Raw genomic sequence first — 20,474 nt, 5'->3', positions numbered from 1 at the left:
AAATACATTTATACACATTTGAAAGTTAGGGTTCTGTAACTTACTATTTGCCTCTGTGAAATTAGGGACAAAAATAGTACCTATCGCAAAGGACCTGTTATGAGAACAAATGATTTAATACGTAAAAGATTTGGCACAATGACTGATATATGTAAGCTTTAAAAAAAGTTCATGAACTGCTTTATTTATGAAAAACCATACAGAAATATATTATATATGAATATATACTAAGGGGGAAGTCTACTGTTCTATTGACAATTATTTTTATGGTGCTTAACAGACATTAAAACATCTATATGTACTTTAAAACTTACTTTAAAGCCCCAAAGCTGCAACAGATAGAATTGTACTATATACCTCGTTTTAGTAACTTAACATAAATGCGGATTGTGCTCAATGTCACCATAATTTCAAAGGAAATGAGAAGTGTGCAAAGACAACAAACATATACTTAAAAAGCTTGTCTCATAGCTGCTTTCATTCTGTATATAGAATACATCCTATGTAATATATAAAATTCTGCATCAGGGTCTATGATGGACTGAATTGTGTCCCCTCAAAATTCATATGTTAAAGCTCTAACCCTCACTGTGACCAAATTTGGAAATAGAGCTGATAAGAAGGTAATAAAGATTAAATGAGTTCATAAAGGTGAGGACTTAATCTAATAGGACTGATGTCCTTATAAGAAAAAGAAATGCAGAGATTTCTCTCTCTGTGTGTGGAAGCACAGAAGATGGGCCATGTAAGGACACAGTGAACAGGCACCTGTCTACAAAGTAATGGCACCTTGATCTTGGACTTCCAGCCTTCAGAACTGTGAGAAAATAAATTTCTGTTGTTTAAACTACTTGGTTTATGGTATTCTGTTATGGGAACTCAAGCAGATTAATATAGGGTCTTTGTACTTACATTCCAACCTTATTTCCATACATATCAGCATGTCTTTCTCCTTACTTCGTTTTGGGCTCTATTCAAAAGTTACTTTATCAGAAGTGCCTATTTTACCACCTTTTTAAAATATCACCCTTCTTCATCTTGACATCTAACAATTAGCACTCTCTATTCCCTGGACCTGCTTCACTTTTCTATATAGAATTTATCACCACTACTTCAGACACTGTACATTTTATTATTTGACCACCCAAGACATAAGAGAAGTTTCATGAAAATAAACTATTTTAATAGGAACACGAATTTAAGAATAATTAACTATACAAGGAAAACAAGACTTTGAACCAGAAAAATCTGTTTTCTAGAGTCTAAACTCCAACAGTCCTTATGTATATAATAATATTGAGAAGTTAATCTTCTTAATCATGGGTTGCCTCATTAATAAAATGGGATATATCTGTACCTACCTCACATGTTATAATAATTTTTACAATAAACTAAACTTGGTTAGTGTCTATACCTTTACCACAAAGTAAGGCATGTAAGCATTCAATAAATGATATTTTTTATTACTAGTATAAAATGTCCTTAAAACATATTTTTCCATGGACTTTAATAGAAAATACTTAGTCTTCAATTGTTTTGTTTGTTCATTTTTTGAGCAAGGAAGGGGAACAAATTTATGTCTTACAGTTTTAATGCATGGTTGATATGGTCCTAGGTTAAGTTCTGAATAGTAAACTACTGAAGCCACTTCAAAACCACATGAATTTATTGTTTTTTAACTTAATCACATTAGCCTTAAGTTCCAGTTCTCTCATCCTAGAAACTTCATCAGGATGGTATAGCATTTGGCTCAGTAATAGTACCCAGTAACTAATAAGTAAGTTTTCTTCATATCTAACCATAAAATGTAAAACCTTCACTATTAGGAAAGATTTAAATTATTTTAACAATATTTAATATCGCACTGATAAAACACTAAAATGTATTGTAAAATATTCATCAAATACCAACATCATCATAGTATCATAACAGATGTGTTTGTTGGCTGATACCTATCACAGTTATAATTTTTTTAATAGTTCTTTTTGAAAAATAAGCTAATGCACTGTTATGAGCTAAGGTTTGCTTTTTTTTTTTTTTTTTAAGTTTATTTACTTAAGTAATTTCTTTACCCATTGTGGGGCTTGAACTCATGACCCCAAAATCAAGAGTTGCATGCTCTCCCAACTGAGCCAGGTAGGGGCCGCTGAGCTAAGGTTTTTCTATTGAACTGAATTAAAATAGAACTTGACATATTTCTCAGATTAAAATTTTTTTTTATTTTTAGGGGCACCTGGGTGGCTCAGTCGGTTAAGTGTCTGACTTTGGCTCAAGTAATGATTTTGTAATTCGTGAGTTCGAGCCCCACATCAGGCTCTGTGCTCATAGCTCAGAGCCTGGAGCCTGCTTCAGATTCTGTATCTCCCTCTCTCTCTCTTCCCCTCCCCCACTCATGTTCCCGCGTGCTCTTTCTCTCAAAAATAAATAAACGTTAAAGAAAGTAAAATCTACTTTAAGAAAAAATTTTTTATGTCATCCCCTTTCATTTACCAGTTTTCAGAGTAATTATTTGGAACCTAAGCAACCTCCAAAGGTAACCAACTGGGCGCTTTTTTTCTTTTGGGGGAGTAGGGAGATGATATCATTGCGAGCTAAAAAAAAAAAAAAATTAATATATTTGGCATATTTCAGTAAATAGCAGTTATGAAACCTTTTGTGACTCATACAGTCCCATTACTGGTCAGTAGGAGCCCTTTCATTTTAGCTCCTGTGTCTTTTGAACATGTCCATAGTAGTTTTTGACTGCTTCCATGCTTCCTGATATGAGTAAATGATCTAGATTTATCTCATACACTCCTGCTCCAGACCTGGAGTCAGCCATTTCTCTGAGGAGTTCTACTTATTTTTAGTGAGAAGTAGTATTCAAAAACATAAATATGGGAAATAGAATTGTTCACTTCTATCTAAGAGAATATATATAATAATTTCATGCCATTCTCTCCAATCCAAGTTTAAAATTATGAGATTGTTACTTCTTTGACTTTACTTTTGAATTCCTTTGCTCTAACAATGAAAATCTTGGATTCTGGAGATAATAATAAAATTGCTTATTTGTTTTATCGATATATGTGTTTAAAAATAACAATACAAAAAATAGCAATACCAATATTATTAACAGTATTACTGAATGCACTTAGAATTTCTTCGCAATTCTGTTTGACCTTAAAATATATCACATCAGGAATGCATAGCCACAGTATTATTTTAATTTAATTTCATTTGAAATAATTCTTCTGTGTGTTCAAGCCACCAACCAGATATATAATTAGGTTCATTAGTTTCATCTTGGTTTTGATTTTTTTAAATTTCCTATTTAATTTTGCTTTATAATCATGTAAAACATTTACATGGTTCTCAAGTCAAATCTACAAAAAAGGTATGTTTGGAGATATCCGGCATCTATCCCTAATTCCTACACTGTTTCCTCCCTTCTAATCAATTATTTTTAAAATTAGTTTTTAGTGTATCTTTCTTTTAAAAAAAAATTCCCTATATTCATTCTCCCACCTTCACAAACAAAGGGTAGCACATTATCTACTGTGATCTGTACTTTGCTTTATTCATGTTATTAAAGATCTTAAAACTCACTCTATAGAATATTAAATGAGATCTTTCTCTCCTCTTACAGCTATGTACACTATAGTTTATTCAACTACTCCCTGTTTCTAATCTTCGCTACTTATTACAAACAGTATTGCATTTCATATACACACATATATCTAAAGGTAAGAAAAAGACTTAGGGGAAGATGGGGTGCCTGGGTGTTTCATTTGGTTGAGCGTCTGACTCCTGGTTTCAGCTCAGGTCACGATCTCACACTTCAAGGGTTTGAGCCTCATGTCAGGCTCCATGCTGACTGTGTGGGGCCTGCTTGGGATTCTCCCTCTCTCTCTGCCCCTACTCCTCTCATTCTCACTCTCTTTCTCAAAATAAATAAATAAACTTTAAAAAAAAAAAAAGATTTAAGGGAAGAGTAAATGTGGTAAGAGAACTAATTTTCATTGAGTTCTTTCTACATGTCAAACACTTTATTTACTGGGCTATGGTAGGCACTTTATATGTTACTTCATTTACTTCCTCAAAAACCCTATCAGGCAGAAAATAATCCATTTACAAATCAGAGAGATTAAATGAACTGGACCAAAGTTAGAAATTTGGGCATAACTGGCACTTGACCTAAGACCGGGGTCAAGGTCTGTGCTCCCCCTACCTCCCCACTATTTAAGATGGATGGGGTGAAACAAAGTCAGTTATTATTTTCCAACTACATGGACAGTTTTAATCATCTACCCAAAGAACATGTTATATAACTGACACAAATACCTATTAAAACTATACTTCTCAAATATGCTCATGCTCACATTAAAAACATATGTAAAAAATACTGGATTGATATAAATAATACTAAAGGGAGTAAAATACTTACTTGGATCATTTAGGTCTGACAGGCTTGTTTTCCTTTCTTTCAGGTTTGTGAGTTTGGCTACTTTTGCCCTAGGTAAAATGACTTTCCCATTAGTCTGCAAATAATTCTGTCTACTATCATCACAATTCACAATAATATCAACTGGAATCTTTCCCAGACTGTTGCCATAAAACTTCTTGGATGATAATGCTGTGTTTTGTGACTTCTGTCCTCCAGAATTCTGATGAATTGATGTTCTTAATAATGGTCCAGTAGATTCACTCAAAGTTATAGCTTGTCTGCAATTTCTTTGCACATCCTTAGGAAAAAGAATACCACAACTTTGGCATTTTGTCTGATTTTCCTTTTCTTTTCCACATTTTGGACAATACCCACACTGGTTAGAAACCTTAAGTTCCAAAAGAATAAAAAAATCAAAAGACTTTGGCATTTTATTTCAACATTATGGAATAAAAAATAAGATTTCAAAATTAAGTCTCTCACTCCACATCATCATCACCATGGCTGCCAAAAAATCCTGAATACATCATGTTACTTGGGATTTAGCATCAGGATGCTGGAAGCAATTTTCGGGACCATCTTAATCCAGCAATCCTTACGTTGGACCATGTACACTACTTAAGGGCTATATAAAGATTTTCTATGGCATACAGAACGTAAATAATCTTAAGGGAATCAACATCTAAAATTCTCAATTTCCACATATCATTCCAAAACCTGACTTGATTATGCCTCTGATGTCAAGCTATCTCCTGCCAGATTTGTTCTCCTACTTAAAAAAACAAAACACTTCCATTTGAAATATTACAATGGTGCATTGCCCTGGAGTATAAAAACCACCAAACCAAACCAAAGGATAATTTAAATGTTGGAAAAAAGAATCAATTTTAAACACTGGTTAACAAAAACTTTTACAAGACAACTGATTTCTAAGACAGTGCTTCAAAAATATTTTAAGGAAGGCCTAGTGTAGGTTACAATTGTGAGATTATTAAAAATGTTTCTTGATAGTAGAGCTTCCTGTGATTTGGGGCATATAATTTAGAAGAAGTTTAAGGATTATTTTCATACTCATGTACTTATTTATGTGAAAAAGGTTCTTTAGCACTTAGATCTTTAAGAAGCAAAAATATGAATAGATGTTGAATTGTCTCACTATGCCCAGCATAATATTTATTCATAGACACAGGAAGTAATTGAAAAAAACAATCAGTATCTCTAATTAAACATGCATTTCCAATAATTTTATGTCAAATAACTTATCAAACTTTATAACATATAGTTTTAATCAAGTGTGCTATTAATAACAGAAATAACTCAATCAAAAATAAATTTAACACTTTGAGTCTTATATAATAGGAAATAAGTGGATAAATACTTCTGACAGTGAAATAATAGAAAGAAATAGTAATTATCAAGTGTTATAGTATTTGGATGCTACCAGATCCATGTATGAGGAGAGTGATTTAACCACTCTCTATTTTAAAATGTTACTCTTTGGGGGCACCAACTGGCTCAGTCAGTTGGGCATCTGATCTTGGTTTTGGCTCAGGTCATGATCTTACAGTTTGTAGGTTCAAGCCCCACAGTGGGCGCTGTGCTGGCAGCATGGAGCCTGCTTGGAATCCTCTCTCTCCCTCTCTCTCTGCCCCTTCCCAGCTTGCGTTTTCTCTCTCTCAAAAATAATAAAATAAAATGTTACTCTTTTCACTGTGTCAACTATTACATCCTATGTAACCATTTAATCTTGAAACAAAAAATGTTCAATGTCAACTTAAAAATATGTAAGAGAATGTATAGTTGTTTAAAATTTTTTAAATCTTTTAGGTGACAGAAGTCATCAAGTAGTTGTAGGAGGAACACGTTGTATAAACATAAATTTCAAAATTCACTGAGCTAAAAGCTTAAGTTCTGGACATCTTATTCCATGTAAATTTATACCTTAAATACACTTAGGAAACTGTCTAAAGACCACTGGTCTAGTCTTTTCTTGTTTTAAACAAGGGAAAACTGACAAAAACTGTTTCCCTTGTCTTACATGACTCACAACAGAGCCATTCTATCAAACCATGTTATCTATTCAAGGATCTACCCCAGAAAACAACAAAGAATGAAATCAAGCTTCAACCAAGGCAAAGCTGAACTCAGAACATTGTTCACTATCACAGCATATGTAGATTATAAAAAAAAAAAAAAAAGAACATGTCTCTTTCTCTGCCAATACATAGCAGAATTCTGTTATACTATTTGTGGAGTCTAGGTATAAGGAATTTTTTTCTCATAGCACTTGTGATAGTGCCCTGTGTATTTAGGATGTATAGTTAACAGGTGAACTATGCAAATAACTCATTAGACACAAACATGGGACAGATTATCTACCTCTCGAATTTTAGCCTATTGTCAATAAGGGAAAGAAATACTAGTATAGTTAACCCTTGAACAACACAGGTTTGAACAGCATATGTCCACTTACATGACAATATTTTTTTTGATAAATACAGTACTGTAAATGTATTTTATCTTCCTTATTATTTTCTCAACATGTACTTTTCTCTAGCTTACCTTACAGTAAGAATACAGTATACAGAGGCACCTGGGTGGCTCAGTTGGTTAAGCGTCTGACCTCAGCTCAGGTCATGATCTCATGGTTTGTGGGTTTAAACCCTGCATAAGGCTCTGTGCTGACAGCTCAGAGCCTGGAGCCTGCTTTGGATTGTTTCCCTCTCTCTCTACCCTTACTCCACTAGTGCTCTCTCTCTTTCTCTCTCTCAAAAATAAACATTTAAAAAAATACAGTATATAATACATAACATGCAAAGTATGTGACAATCAACTGTGTTGTTGGTAAGGCTTCTAGACAACAGTTAATTAAATGAAGTAAATAAATGAATAAAATTCTGGAAGAGTTAAAAGTTAATATGCAGATTTTCAATTGTGCAAGGATCAGCACTTCTAACTCCTGTGTTGTTCAAGGGTCAACTGTACATTTAAATGAAATAATGCAATTATTCCCTAATGGACTTCAAATGGTTGGCCATGTCACAATGCACCTAAAAGGGAAACTCAAACAAAACAGCAGTGCCCATCTATGCATACCACACTGTGATAAAATACCTAATCATCTCAGAAAAATCTAAACCCCACTCTTTTCATAATAAGCAAAGAAATACTTCCATTTCTACATAGGTTTACAAAATATCCTGGTGAACCCCAAAAAAGTTTAAAGATATTAATTTATGTGGAAAACCGAGCCCCATCTGTTGTAGTGGGAATCAACTACATATAAGCTAACCCTGTCTTTTAAGAATCTGACACCAGAGGCACCTGGATGGCTCAGTTGATTAAGTGTCTCACTTTTAATTTCAGCTCAAGTCATGATCTCATGGTTTATGAGTTCAAGCCCTGCATCGGGCTCCATGCTGACAGTGCAGAGCCTGCTTGGGATTCTTTCTCTCCCCCTTTCTCTCTGCTCCCACCGACAGTGTGCACACTTGTGTTCTCTCTTTCTCTGTCATAATAAATACATAAACTTAAAAAAAATCTGTCTCCAATTTTTCATTGCCTATAACAAAGATAAATAGGACATATTTCAATGGAAAGAACCCCATGAAAAGGTAATACTCCCACATATTTCCTTTTATAAGTTGATACTAAACACAGAAAGCACATAGTATTCAAATTTCTGATATTAAAATGCAGAATGAACTATACTGTAAACTATTATCATATGCCTTCCATCAGCTAAGAAACACATACCTTGGAACTATTTGCAACAAAAACAAAATGCATGTTAGCTGAACCAAATATAATATTAAATTTTCCATGATAAAAACTACAGATTCAGAACTGTATCAACCTAACAATCTAAACACTATAATCTCAACACTGCTCAATTACTTTTAGTAAAGTGTGTATGAAGTTACATATTTCCATAATAATTTCATGTTAGATAAAATTTCTTTTGGAAAACAAAGACTAATTAAAGTCTCATTTTCCCCCTCTTGGTAGGTAGACTATTACAAAATAAAATAAATCCTAGTCAGTAACACATACTATCTGCCAGACTCTATAGATAAATAATAACCAAGTAAGCTTAATAAGAATGAACCTGTCTCTGATGAGACACCAATGAGATGTCATTTTTAGTAAATATCCTTAAGATGTATAATCTCATTAAATATCAAAGACTGTTTCCTTGTAAACAGTACATAGTGTAGCATTTCACAAGCTACATGTGGGAAAAAAAAACCACTAATCTTGTTTAAGAATTACAAATTACATTAAGGGTGGCTAGAATCTATTCTTTATGTTCACTAAGAACAGAGTAAGAACAACTGGAATGCAGTAAAGAGTAAAAGAAAGATTTATTTTAGATGTTAAAAAATTCTGAGGTTTTCAGCTGGCATGCTTAGGAGAGAGAAGGACAGTGTGTCCTTTCTGCTTCTTTACCTGGATCAAGCAATGGGCCAGGCAGCAGGGAAATGCCAGTATGAGCTAGGCCAACCTTAGGCTGGCACTCCAGGAGAATGATCAGATAAAAAGCAACTGAACCAATAAGTAAATGATGGGAGTCAGGCTTCTCAGTCAGAGAAGGAAGTTACAAATATGCAAAGTGGGAAAGGCTAAGATAAACACTGTGATATTAGACCAGAACTGGAACTATCAGTGTGAATGCATGCATTTTAACATGTACTAAATATTAACACATAAACACACATATATTTGCTAGTTTTGCCCACTGAGAGGGCCTCTACACATGATACCAATTAGCAATAAGCGTAACTAATGCCCAAATATAGTCCCTCCACTTATAGGAACAATGGCCCTTGGAGAAATACATAACTCTAGAGCTGAGACAGAGAAGATACAAAGAAGTCTAGACCATCTGGTTACATCAAAACTTAAGGAAGTATTCAAAGAATGATGTGGTTATGTCAAAAAGAAAGAGGAGCCAGCTTAAAGAACTTCCTGGGGGCCAAGACTGGGACAATCTGAGCATCAAAATAATGACAGTGACAGAGTATAACTTTTTTGAGTAAGAATCCATGTTGTGTCTACTATACTTCCAAAAAAAGAAAAGATCTATGTATTGAGCTGTATAAAGAAATAAGTAAATATAAGGAAAATTTCTACCTTAGAGTAGTACATCCTTTTATTATACTTTATATACACTCTACCTTACAGCAGCTCATCTTATTAATAAATAATACCTACTAATTAACTTTAAGGTGGACAAATATAGGAAAGTACATCTTAAGATAAATGTTATAATGTGAAAATTGTATGCATTCTGATATGATGCAATGATGAGATTATAGAATCACTTGAGAGGATTCTTTAAAAATGCATAAATCATGAAGAAACATACTCCTCACAAATATCAACTTAATGAAAGACAAGGAAGGACTAAGAATTATTCCAGATTAAGGAAGACTAAAGATTACAACAATGAAATATAACACAATCCTGAATTTGATCCCGTTCCAGTGAAGGAAATTAATTAGGTGAAATGTGAATGGAGTTTGTGGATTAGACAGTAATTTTGGATCCATGTTAATTTTAAAATTTTGACAATCATACTCTGGTTTTATAGGAACATGCCCCATTCTCTGCCCCCTCCCCTGCCTTTTCTAAGGAAACGTGCACTAAAACATTAAAGTAATAAATAGGCATATTTGTTACTTATACTCAAATGGTGCAGAAACACACACATATACAGAGGGAAGGTGGAAAGGAGGGAGATAAATATTTCAAATGTGGAAAACTGAGGAATCTAATAGAAGTGTATGTAAGCTCTTTTATTATTTCTTCAACTTTTTTGCAAATTTAAAATAATTTCAAAATATTTCTGGTTGAGAGCTATTATTTGGAGTATGTTGCAGGAAGGCACTGATAAATTCTTTCCAGATATATGTGTTTTACATTTTGGATAATGAAAAAAATGACATAGTGAAAGCAGAAAAGTCTGCTTAAAAAACTTTCTAGGAGAGGCTCCTAAGCAGCTCAGTCACTTAAGCATCTGACTTCGGCTCAGGTCATGATCTCATGGTTTGTGGGTTTGAGCCCTGCATCTGACTCTGTGCTGACAGCTCAGAGCCTGAAGCCTGCTTCAGATTCTGTGTCTCCCTCTCTCTCTGCCCCTCCCCTGCTCATACTCTCTCTCAGAAATAAATACACATTAAAAAAAATTTTTTTCTAGGGACTCTTGGGCAGCTCAGTAGGTTAAGCGTTCAACTCTCAATTTCGTCTCAGATCGGTCAAGATCTCATGGTTCGTGGGACTGAGCCCCACACTGGGCTCCATGCTGACAGTGTGGAGCCTGCTTGGGATTCTCTCTCTTCTTCTCTTTCTTTGCCCCTCCCCCACTCAATACTCGCTCTCTCTCAAAATAAATAAACATTAAAAAACAAAACAAAACTTTTCTATGTCTCTTCTAGTGCTATAAGGAAAGATCCCCTAGAATTTAGTAAGTACTAAATGTTATACTGATAAAAATACCAACTAATTGATTAGCAACAAAGAAGAATTTCTCTACCCACCTCTATATCAGTTAAACATTTTTTTGAAGCAGGAGACAGAGGAGATAGAGACTGATATGTGCTACTATGACGTTTCTGTGGTACTTTCCTTTTAATTTCAGACTCCAGATGTGATTCTGACTCTTCAGTTTTCTTTGTTACACGATCTAAAGGAAGGAGAAAAAAAAACAAATGTACTGAAATTAAATCTTATAAATTCCTCACGACTTTTGCTATAAACAATATTAATTTATATTATCAAATTATTATAGTTTGATTAAATTAATGTTTCAAAATGTACAACAAAGAGTAAGCAAAACTTGGGAGCAGGGGAAGATGGCTAAGAGGATCCTGAGCTCACCTCCTTCCTCAGGCACCAAGGCAACAACTACATATAATGCAACTCATTCTGAAAATAATCTTAAGATTACCAGAACAAATCTTTATAAAAATATAAAAGAAAGGACACATTGAGAGGGTATGAGGGGCAGAGATGCAGTCGGGAACAAAATCCCTGGCAGGTAATCCAAAAATGGGAGTGGTATCACAGGCGTGGAGGCCCTCCCAGAGGAGTGAGGGGATCAAGTTAGGCACCCTGGCTCTGGGAATCAGCCCCAAGAAGACAAGCTACACATAACACCTGGCTTTGAAAATCAGCAGTGATAACTCCAAGAGCTTTGAAAATCAGTAGGCCTTAACTCTGGGAAAGCTGAAGGCTATAAGGGAAAAAAAAAAAAAAAAAAGACTCTGCTTTTAAAGGATCAATGCATTTTATCACTTAGTCCAAGACCCAGGACAGAAACAGCACCTTGAAAAGCACCTGGGTTATATATGAAGGACATTCATTTGACTAAGTTTAGGGCATGTGTGAAAGGGGCAGGGATATACAAGAATAGAAATGCTGGGAAGCACCATTTTCCTTGCTCTTCTTCAGCCCAGCTAACTGGACACTTGCAGGTGCCAGTTTTGACATTATCTATCTTCCTTAGCAGCAGTGCTCATGCTACCCTGGCATTCCCCTGTGAAACCACTTTAATCAAACAGCCAAACCCCATGTGTGCCTCCAAAGCAACTCCTACAATGCCACACCGAGTGAGCAATCCTACAGGGACAGTGCCCTGCCTACAACCACGCTCACAAAAGTTGTAGCTGGACCTCTCAGCCTGCTGTGCCAAGAGTTAACCTCACCCATCAGCAAGCCTGCAGCAGCTACAGCCAGGCCTTTCTGCCAGCCCTGCTCATCAGTGCACCCTGCAAAAGTGATGGCTTAGTCACAACAGGAGGGTGCACACACAACCTACACAAGGGATACCCCTGGAGCACCTAGTTCTAGTGACTAGAGGTAAGTGTGCTATTGGGTCTCATAGGATGCCTTCTATATAAGACCACTACTTTCAAGATTGGGGAAAGCAGCTGATCTATCCAATACACAGAAACAGCAAGAGCCAGAAAAAGGAGGGCACAGTGAGACACGTTCCAAACAATGGAACAAGACAAAACTTCAGAAAAAGAACTAAATGAAATGGAGATAAGCAGTTTACCCAATGAAGAGCTCAAAGTAATGGTCATAAAGAGGCTCACTAGACATGAACAAAGAGTAGATGAACAAATTATATCTATGTTACTTCAACATAGATATAAAAAATTTAAAAAGAACCAATCAGCTGAAGAATACAGTAAGTGAAATGAAAAATACATTGGAGGATGCAGAAGAATGGATGAACAATCTGGAAGATATGTTAGTGCAAAGTACCCAAGCTGAACAAAAGCAAAATTAAAAAAAAAAAAAAAAAAAAAAAAGCACATGCTAAGGAACCTCTAGGACAACATCAACCATACTAACATAACACATTATACAGGTTCCAGAAGGATGAGAAAGGGGCAAATAATTTATTTGAAGAAATAATGACTGAAAACTTTCCTAACAGAGATAGAGGAAGAGATAACAGAGATAGAGAGCTCCAAACAAGATTAACCCAGGGAGACCACACCAAGACAAATAAAATGTCAAACATTAAAGATAAAGCGAGAATCTTAACAGCAACAGAAGAAAAGCAAATGGTTACATGAAGGGGAAACCAAGGCTATCAGCTGATTTTTCAGGCCAGAAGGGAGTAGTATGATATATTCAGAGTGCTAAAAAGAAAAAACCCACAACCAAGAATACTCTACCAGGCAAGATAAGCATTCAGAATTAAAGGAGAGCTAAAGAGTTTCCCAGAGAAAAACAAGTTAAAGAAGCTCATCCTCACTAAACTACTTTACAAGAAAGGTTAAAGGGACATCTTTAAGCAGAAAAGAAATAGCCATAACTAGAAGGAAATTATGGAAAAAATTTTACTGCTAAAGCAAACATACAGTAAAAGCAATAGATCAATCACACACAAAACTAGTATGAAGGTTAAAAACCAAAAGTAGTAAAATCAATTACGTCTACAAAAATTAGTCAAAGGATACACAAAATATAAAATATAAAATGACATCATATACATAAAATGTGAGAGGAAGAAGTAAAACGGTAGTGAATTTAGTATATATTGAACTTAAGCAACCAACAACTTAATAGACTGCTAAATATATAGGATGTTATATATGATCTTCATGGTAACCACAAACCACCAAAAAATATAAAGAAATGAACCCAAGCATAACACTAAAGAAAGTCATCAAATCATGGGGAAGAGAGCAAGAGAAAAAGAACTAAAAAACAACCAAAAACAATGAGCATGATGGCAATAAGTACATACCTGTTAATAATTACTATAAATGTAAATAGACTAAATACTCCAATAAAAAGACAAAAGGTGACTGAATGGATAAAAATAAAAAACTAGACCCTTCTATATGCTCCTATAAGAGCCTCACGGCAGACCTAAAGACACATACAGACTAAAAGTGGAGGGACAGAAAAATATATTCCATGCAAATGGAATTGGAAAAAAAAGTTGGGGTAACAATACTTATATCAGACAAAATAGACTTTAAAACATAGACTGTAACAAAAGACAAAGAACGGCATTAAATAATGATAAAGGGATCAATCAACAAGAGGGTATACCAATTGTAAATATCTACGTGCCCAACACACAGGAGTACCTAAAAACATAAAACAAATATTAACAGACATAAAGGGAGAAATTGACAGTAAAACAGTAATAGTATGGGACTTTAACACCCCATTCACATCAATGGAAAAAGCATCCAAATGGCAAGTCAATAAAGAACCAGTGGCCTTAAGTAACATATTCTTAGGTAGATGGATTTAACACATAAATATTGAACATTTCATCCCCAAAAAGCAGAATACACATTCTTTTCAAGTGTACATGGAACATTCTCCAGATGAGATCAATTGTGAGGCCACAAAACAAGTCTCAACAAATTTTAAAAGACTGAAATATATCAAACATTTTTTCCAACAATATGAAATTAGAAATCAATTACAAGAGAAAAACTGAAGGGGGAAAAAAAACCCACCATCCCACAAACATACGGAAGCTAAACAACAAGTTATTAAACAACCAATGGGTCGATGAAGAAATCAAAGAGGAAATAAATACTTAGAGACAAATGAAAATGGAAACACAATGGTTTGAAAACTTTGGGATAGATCAAAGCAGTTCTAAGAGTGAAGTTTATAAAGATATAGCCCTACTTCAAAAAAAAAAAACAAGAAAAATCTCAAATAAACAAATGTTCCCTTACACATAAAGGAACCAGAAAAGAACAAGGCCCCAAATTAATACAATAAGGAAAATAATAAAGATCAGAGCAGAAACAAATGAAACAGAGACTAAAAACACAATGGAAAAGAAATGAAACCAAGAGAAATTCTTTGAAAAAATAAACAAAACTTCTAAACCTTTTTCACCAAGAAAAAAAGAGGACTCAAAATCCGAAATAAAAGAGAAGTTACAACTGATACCATAAAAACACAAAGAATTATGAGATAACTATGAAAAATTATATGCCAATAAATTGGACAAACTAGCAGAAATAGATAATTCCTAGAAACATAATTTTCCAAGAGTGAGTCAGGAAGAAATAGAAAATATGAACAGACCAATTTCTAGTAACAAAATGAAACTGGTCATCAAAGCTCTCAACAAACGAAAGTCTAGGACCAGATAACTTCACAGGTAAATTCTATTTAAAGAAGAGTTAATACCTATCCTTTCCAAACTCTTCCAAAACAAAAAAAAGGGAAGAAATGCTTCCAAATTCATTGTACAAAATCAATACAATGGTTGATTGTACCTGGTACCAAACAAAAACACTACAAAAAAAGAAAATTATATATCAACACCCTTGATGAACACAGATGCAAAAATCCTCAATAAAATATTAGGAAATTAAAAAAAAAAAATTTTTTTTTTTTAACGTTTATTTATTTTTGAGACAGAGAGAGACAGAGCATGAACAGGGGAGGGGCAGAGAGAGAGGGAGACACAAAATCTGAAACAGGCTCCAGGCTCTGAGCTGTCAGTACAGAGCCTGACGCGGGGCTCGAACCCACGGAGCGTGAGATCATGACCTGAGCCGAAGTCGGACGTTTAACTGCTTAACCGACCAAGACACCCAGGCACCCCATGTTAGGAAATTGAATTGAACAATACATCAAAGGATCATTCACTACAATGAAGTGGGGTTTATTCCAAGGAAGCAAGGGCAGTTCAGTATCCACAAATCAATGTGATACATCTCAAAACAAAATAAAGGGTAAAATCATATGACTGTCTCAATAGATATAAAAAAGCATTTGACAAAATTCAGTATCTGTTCATAATGAAGACTCTCAATAAAGTGGGTTTAGAGGGAACATACCTCAACATAATAAATGCCACATAGGACAAACGCACAGTGAGAAGCTGAAAGCTTTTTCTCAAGACAGGGATTTCCACTCTCACCACTTTTATTCAACATAGGACTGGAAGTCCCTAGCTACAGCAATCAGACAAGAAAAAAATTATAAGACAATCAAATTGGTAAGGTAGCAAAACTCACTATTTGCAGATAACATGGTATTACATATAGAAAACCCTAAAGACACCACCAAAAAACTATCTGAAGTAATAAATGAATTCCATAAAGTTGCAGAATAAAAAATATATGCAAATGGGTTGATTTTCTGTACACAAATAACCTAGCACAATTTTTTTAATCCCACTTATAACTGCATCAAAAAGAGTAATATTATCTACAAAAAATTTAGCTGACTATGTGAAAGACCTGTACTGTGAAAACTGTAAGACACTGATGAAAGAAACTGAAGACAACACAAATAAATGGAAAGGTATACCATGTCATGGATTGGAAGAATATTGTTAAAATGTCCATACTATCTAAAGCAATCCACAGATTCAATGCAACTCCCATCAAAACACCAATAATATTTTTCAGAGAAGTAGCTCAAATAATCCTAAAGTTTGTATGGAACCACAAACCCTGAATAGCCAAAGCAGTCTTCAGAAAGAAGAACAAAGTTGGAGGTATCACAATATCAGATTTCAAACTATCCTACAAAGTTATAGTAATTAAAATAGTAAAGAAATGGCACAAAACAGATGCATAAAGCAATGGAACAAGATAGAGAGCCCAGACATAAACCTACACTTAGGTGGTCAATTAATCTACAACAAAGGAGGCAAGAATATGCAAGGGGAAAACAGTCTCTTCAATAAATGGTGCTTGGAAAACTGGACAGTCACAGGCAAAAGAATGAAATTGAACCACTTTTCTTACACCCTACACAAAAATAAACTCGAAATGGATTAAAGACCTAAATGCAAGACCTGAAACCATAAAACTCCTAAAATAAAACATAGTCAACTCCTGGACATCAGCCTTAGCAATATTTTTCTGTATCTGTCTCCTCAGGCAAGGGAAAAAAAGGCAAAAATAAATAACTGGGACTATAAAAGCTTTTGCACAGCAAAGGAAACCATCAATAAAACAAAAGGCAACCAAGTGAATGGGAGAAGAAATTTGCAAGTGTTATTATCTGATAAGGGATTAACATCCAAAATACATGAAGAACTTACACAACTCAACAACAAAAAGACAATCAGATTAAAAAATGGGCAGAGGATCTGAATAAACATTTTTCCAAAGCCAGACACATGAGGAGATGAATCAACATTACTAATCATCAGGGAAATGCAAATCAAAACCACAATGAGATATCACCTTACACCAGTCAGGATGGCTAAAATTAAAAAGACAAGAAGTAAGTATTGATGAGGATTGGTACAGCCACTATGGACAACAGTATAAGGGTTCCTCAAAAAACTAAGAAATAGAAATACCATAGGATCCAGTAATTTTGCTACTGGATATTCACCCAAAGAATTATAAAAAACAAAAACAAAAACAAAAACAACTAAAAAACTAATTTGAAATGATTTATCCACCCTTATATTTATTACAACATCATTTGTAATAGCCACAATATGTAAGCAACTTAAGTGTCCACTGAGAGATGAAGGGATAAAGATGTGCCCCCCACACATACACACTGGAATATGATTCAGACATAAAAAAAAAAAAATGAAATTTTGCTTTTTGTGACAACATGGATGGACCTAGAGGGTACTGTACTAAGCAAAATAAGTCAAACAGAAAAACAAATACCTTTTTTTCCTAATGTTTATGTATTTAATTTTGAGAGAGACAGAGCACACAAGTGGGGAGGAGTAGAGAGTGAGAGGGAGACACAGAATCTGAAGCAGACTACAAGCTCTGAGCTGTCAGCACAAAGCGTGACACAGGGCTCAAACCCACAAACTGTGAGATCATGACATGAGCCGAAGATGAATGCTTAACTAACTGAGCCACCCAAGTGCCCCTAAAGACAAATACCTTTTAATTTCACTTATGTGTGGAATCTAACAAATCAAACTAACAAAAAGCAGAAAGTCCCATAAATACAGAGAACAAACTGATGGTTGCCAAGAGTGAGAAGTGGTGGGCAAAATGCGTAAAGAGGAGTAGGAGACACAGGCTTCCAGTTATGGAATGAATAAGTCACGGGGATAAAAGGCACACATAGGGAATAGTCAGTGGTATTGTAATTGTGTTGTATACATACAATCATGTGATGGTAGCTACATTTGTGATGAACACAGTGTAATTTATAATCGTTGAATCACTATGCTGTATACCTGAAACATGCATTATTTCATGTCAACTATACATCAATAAAAAGTAATATTAATAAAAGAATAACCAGAACTTTAAGTTGTAGCCTATAATCATGTCCTGGTAGCTTTACTTTTCACTCCTCACCAGGATCTGGACACACTGTGGACCACTCTCATCAAGCGTACCAATATTCTCTTCAGTTTATTCTGTTTTTAAGACAGCAGAGGGACTTCCCACAACGAACCAGTCAATCAATCTGTCTCTCTCTCTCATACACACTCACACACACACACACACACACACACACACACACACACACACTTAAAGTTAGTGACTCTTCCTAGATTAGTAATAAAAAAACAATTCAAACATTGGGTGCAACTGTTTAGATAAAGGAAACTAAACTAATATTCAGCCTAATGGTTTGTTATTCAAGAAATACAAAAGGATTTTCCTCACTATTTTTCAATGCAAATTTAATACTTTTCATTAAGGACATAATTAGAATTTTTAAGTGATTGAATGAACACCCAAAACAGAATAATTTATTACACTCTGACTTTATCAGCAAAGATTTAAGTATGCAAGACAATACATGTTTCTAAAACACAAGTTAATGAGTCTACAAACCAAAATTTTCTACCTTCATAATCCCAAATTTGTTAAATACTTCCATATTCCTATCTTCAATATCCTCTTTTAAAAAAAATTTTTTTTGAGTTTATTTATTTATTTTGAGAAAGAAAGAGCAAGCAGGGAATGGGCAGAGAGAGAAGGAGAGAGAGAATCTCAAGCAGGCTCTGGGATGACAGGGGCTTGAACTCACAAACCATGAGGTCATGACCTGAGCTGAAGTCAAGAGTCTGACACTTAAGCGACTAACCCACCCAGGCACCCCGATATCCTCTTTTTTAAAAAAGTGTATTTATTTTGAGAGAAAGAGAGAGCGTGTGCATATGCAGGTACATGAGTGGGGTAGGGGTAGAGAGGGAGAGAAAGAATCCCAAGCAGGCTCCACACTGCCAGCATAGAGCCTAACATGGGACTTGAACTCACAAACCGTGAGGTCATGACCTGAGCCAAAATCGAGTCACTTAACCAACTGAGCCACCCAAGTGCCTCTAATATCCTCTTATCTTTGAATTTTTTTAAAGAAGGAGGTTACCTACACATACAAATCAATATTATGTAATATTTCTGAGTCTGAAATACGATACTGTCTTAAGAAGCCTACACAATTTGGACGCCTGGGTGGCTCAGTCGGTTATATGTTCGACTTCGGCTCAGGTCATGGTCTCACGGTCATGAGTTCAAGCCCCACATCAGGCTCTGTACTGACAGCTCAGAGCTTAGAGCTTGTTTCAGATTCTGTGTCTCCCTCTCTCTCTCTGCCCTCCTCCTGCTCACACTCTGTCCCTCTCTCAAAAATAAACAAACATTTAAAAAAAAAAAAAAAAAAGAAGTCTATACAATTATTCTTGTTACTGTAATCACAGAGTTGCACTAAGTGAATTCTACCTTTCCAGCATTTGTACAGTTCAAACACTTTACTTTCCTGGACAAGAAAGCTGGAAATCTAAATAATAGCTGACTTCTCCTTGTGCCTCCTTCCTCACATTCAAGGGAATTCTACTAACAGCTCTTAAATTCATTACTTCCTCTCCAACACCACTGACAGTACATTTCAGATACTTAACTCTTGGCCTAAATTGATTTCCCTCACTCCAAATGAATCCTTCCTCATTACTGCCAAAGTGATCTAACAAAAAATATGACTACATTCTAATGTTTAATATCTTTCAATGATTCTAGTAGCTAAGGAAAAAATTATATCTCTTTGCAAGCAAAAGTTTGTGTTGATGTTCCAGTCTTCCAAACAAACTGCTCCTCAAAGAGGTTCATTTCTCCAGGGTGTATGTCCTATCATGCTCTACATATTACTGTTCTCTTCACAAGTAAAGCCCTCCCCATTTAAGTAAATTCAAACCATTCTTTGCTAAGAAGCTGCCTCTGCCCCACACTAAGCATAAATAAACAATCCTTGGAGCTTCCACAGCATTTAATCTGTATTTCTATTAGCACCTAATTGTATTTTACTGTTATTATTTGTACTGATCTGTTTCTTCCCATTATATTGTCAGCTTTGAAAGAGCAGAAAATAATGTTTTGGCCACATGTTTTCCTAGTGTCTAGAAACTGTACAAGCTAAGGGCTCAAAAAATGTTTAATGGATTAATGAATCACACAGCAGAAGATAAAACCATATGACATACTTTAAAAAGATGAAATTACATGAGTGAAAGGAAGAAATGCTGTTACTACATCATCTTTGAAAATGTCTTAACTTTGTCACACAGAGATACTCATTCACTCGAAGATCCAGAAACATA

The 20,474-nt window shown here is 34.9% G+C and overlaps 1 protein-coding gene across 2 annotated transcripts in view; it reads right to left on the bottom strand.

Annotated features, from left to right (window-relative positions):
- Positions 1-20,474, bottom strand: part of SENP6 (SUMO specific peptidase 6) — a 115,082-nt gene that overhangs the window by 41,494 nt on the left and 53,114 nt on the right. For both annotated transcript variants that reach the window (XM_049652893.1, XM_049652894.1), the window contains 2 exons: positions 10,966-11,111; positions 4,427-4,724 (listed from right to left, as the gene is read on the bottom strand). In XM_049652893.1, the coding sequence (XP_049508850.1) occupies positions 4,427-4,724; positions 10,966-11,111 (444 nt within the window). The remainder of the gene's footprint in view (positions 1-4,426; positions 4,725-10,965; positions 11,112-20,474) is intronic.

This window comes from Panthera uncia, assembly GCF_023721935.1.
Source record: "Panthera uncia isolate 11264 chromosome B2 unlocalized genomic scaffold, Puncia_PCG_1.0 HiC_scaffold_24, whole genome shotgun sequence".
NCBI lineage: Eukaryota > Metazoa > Chordata > Mammalia > Carnivora > Felidae > Panthera > Panthera uncia.
This window is presented reverse-complemented; position numbering and strand designations above follow the sequence as displayed.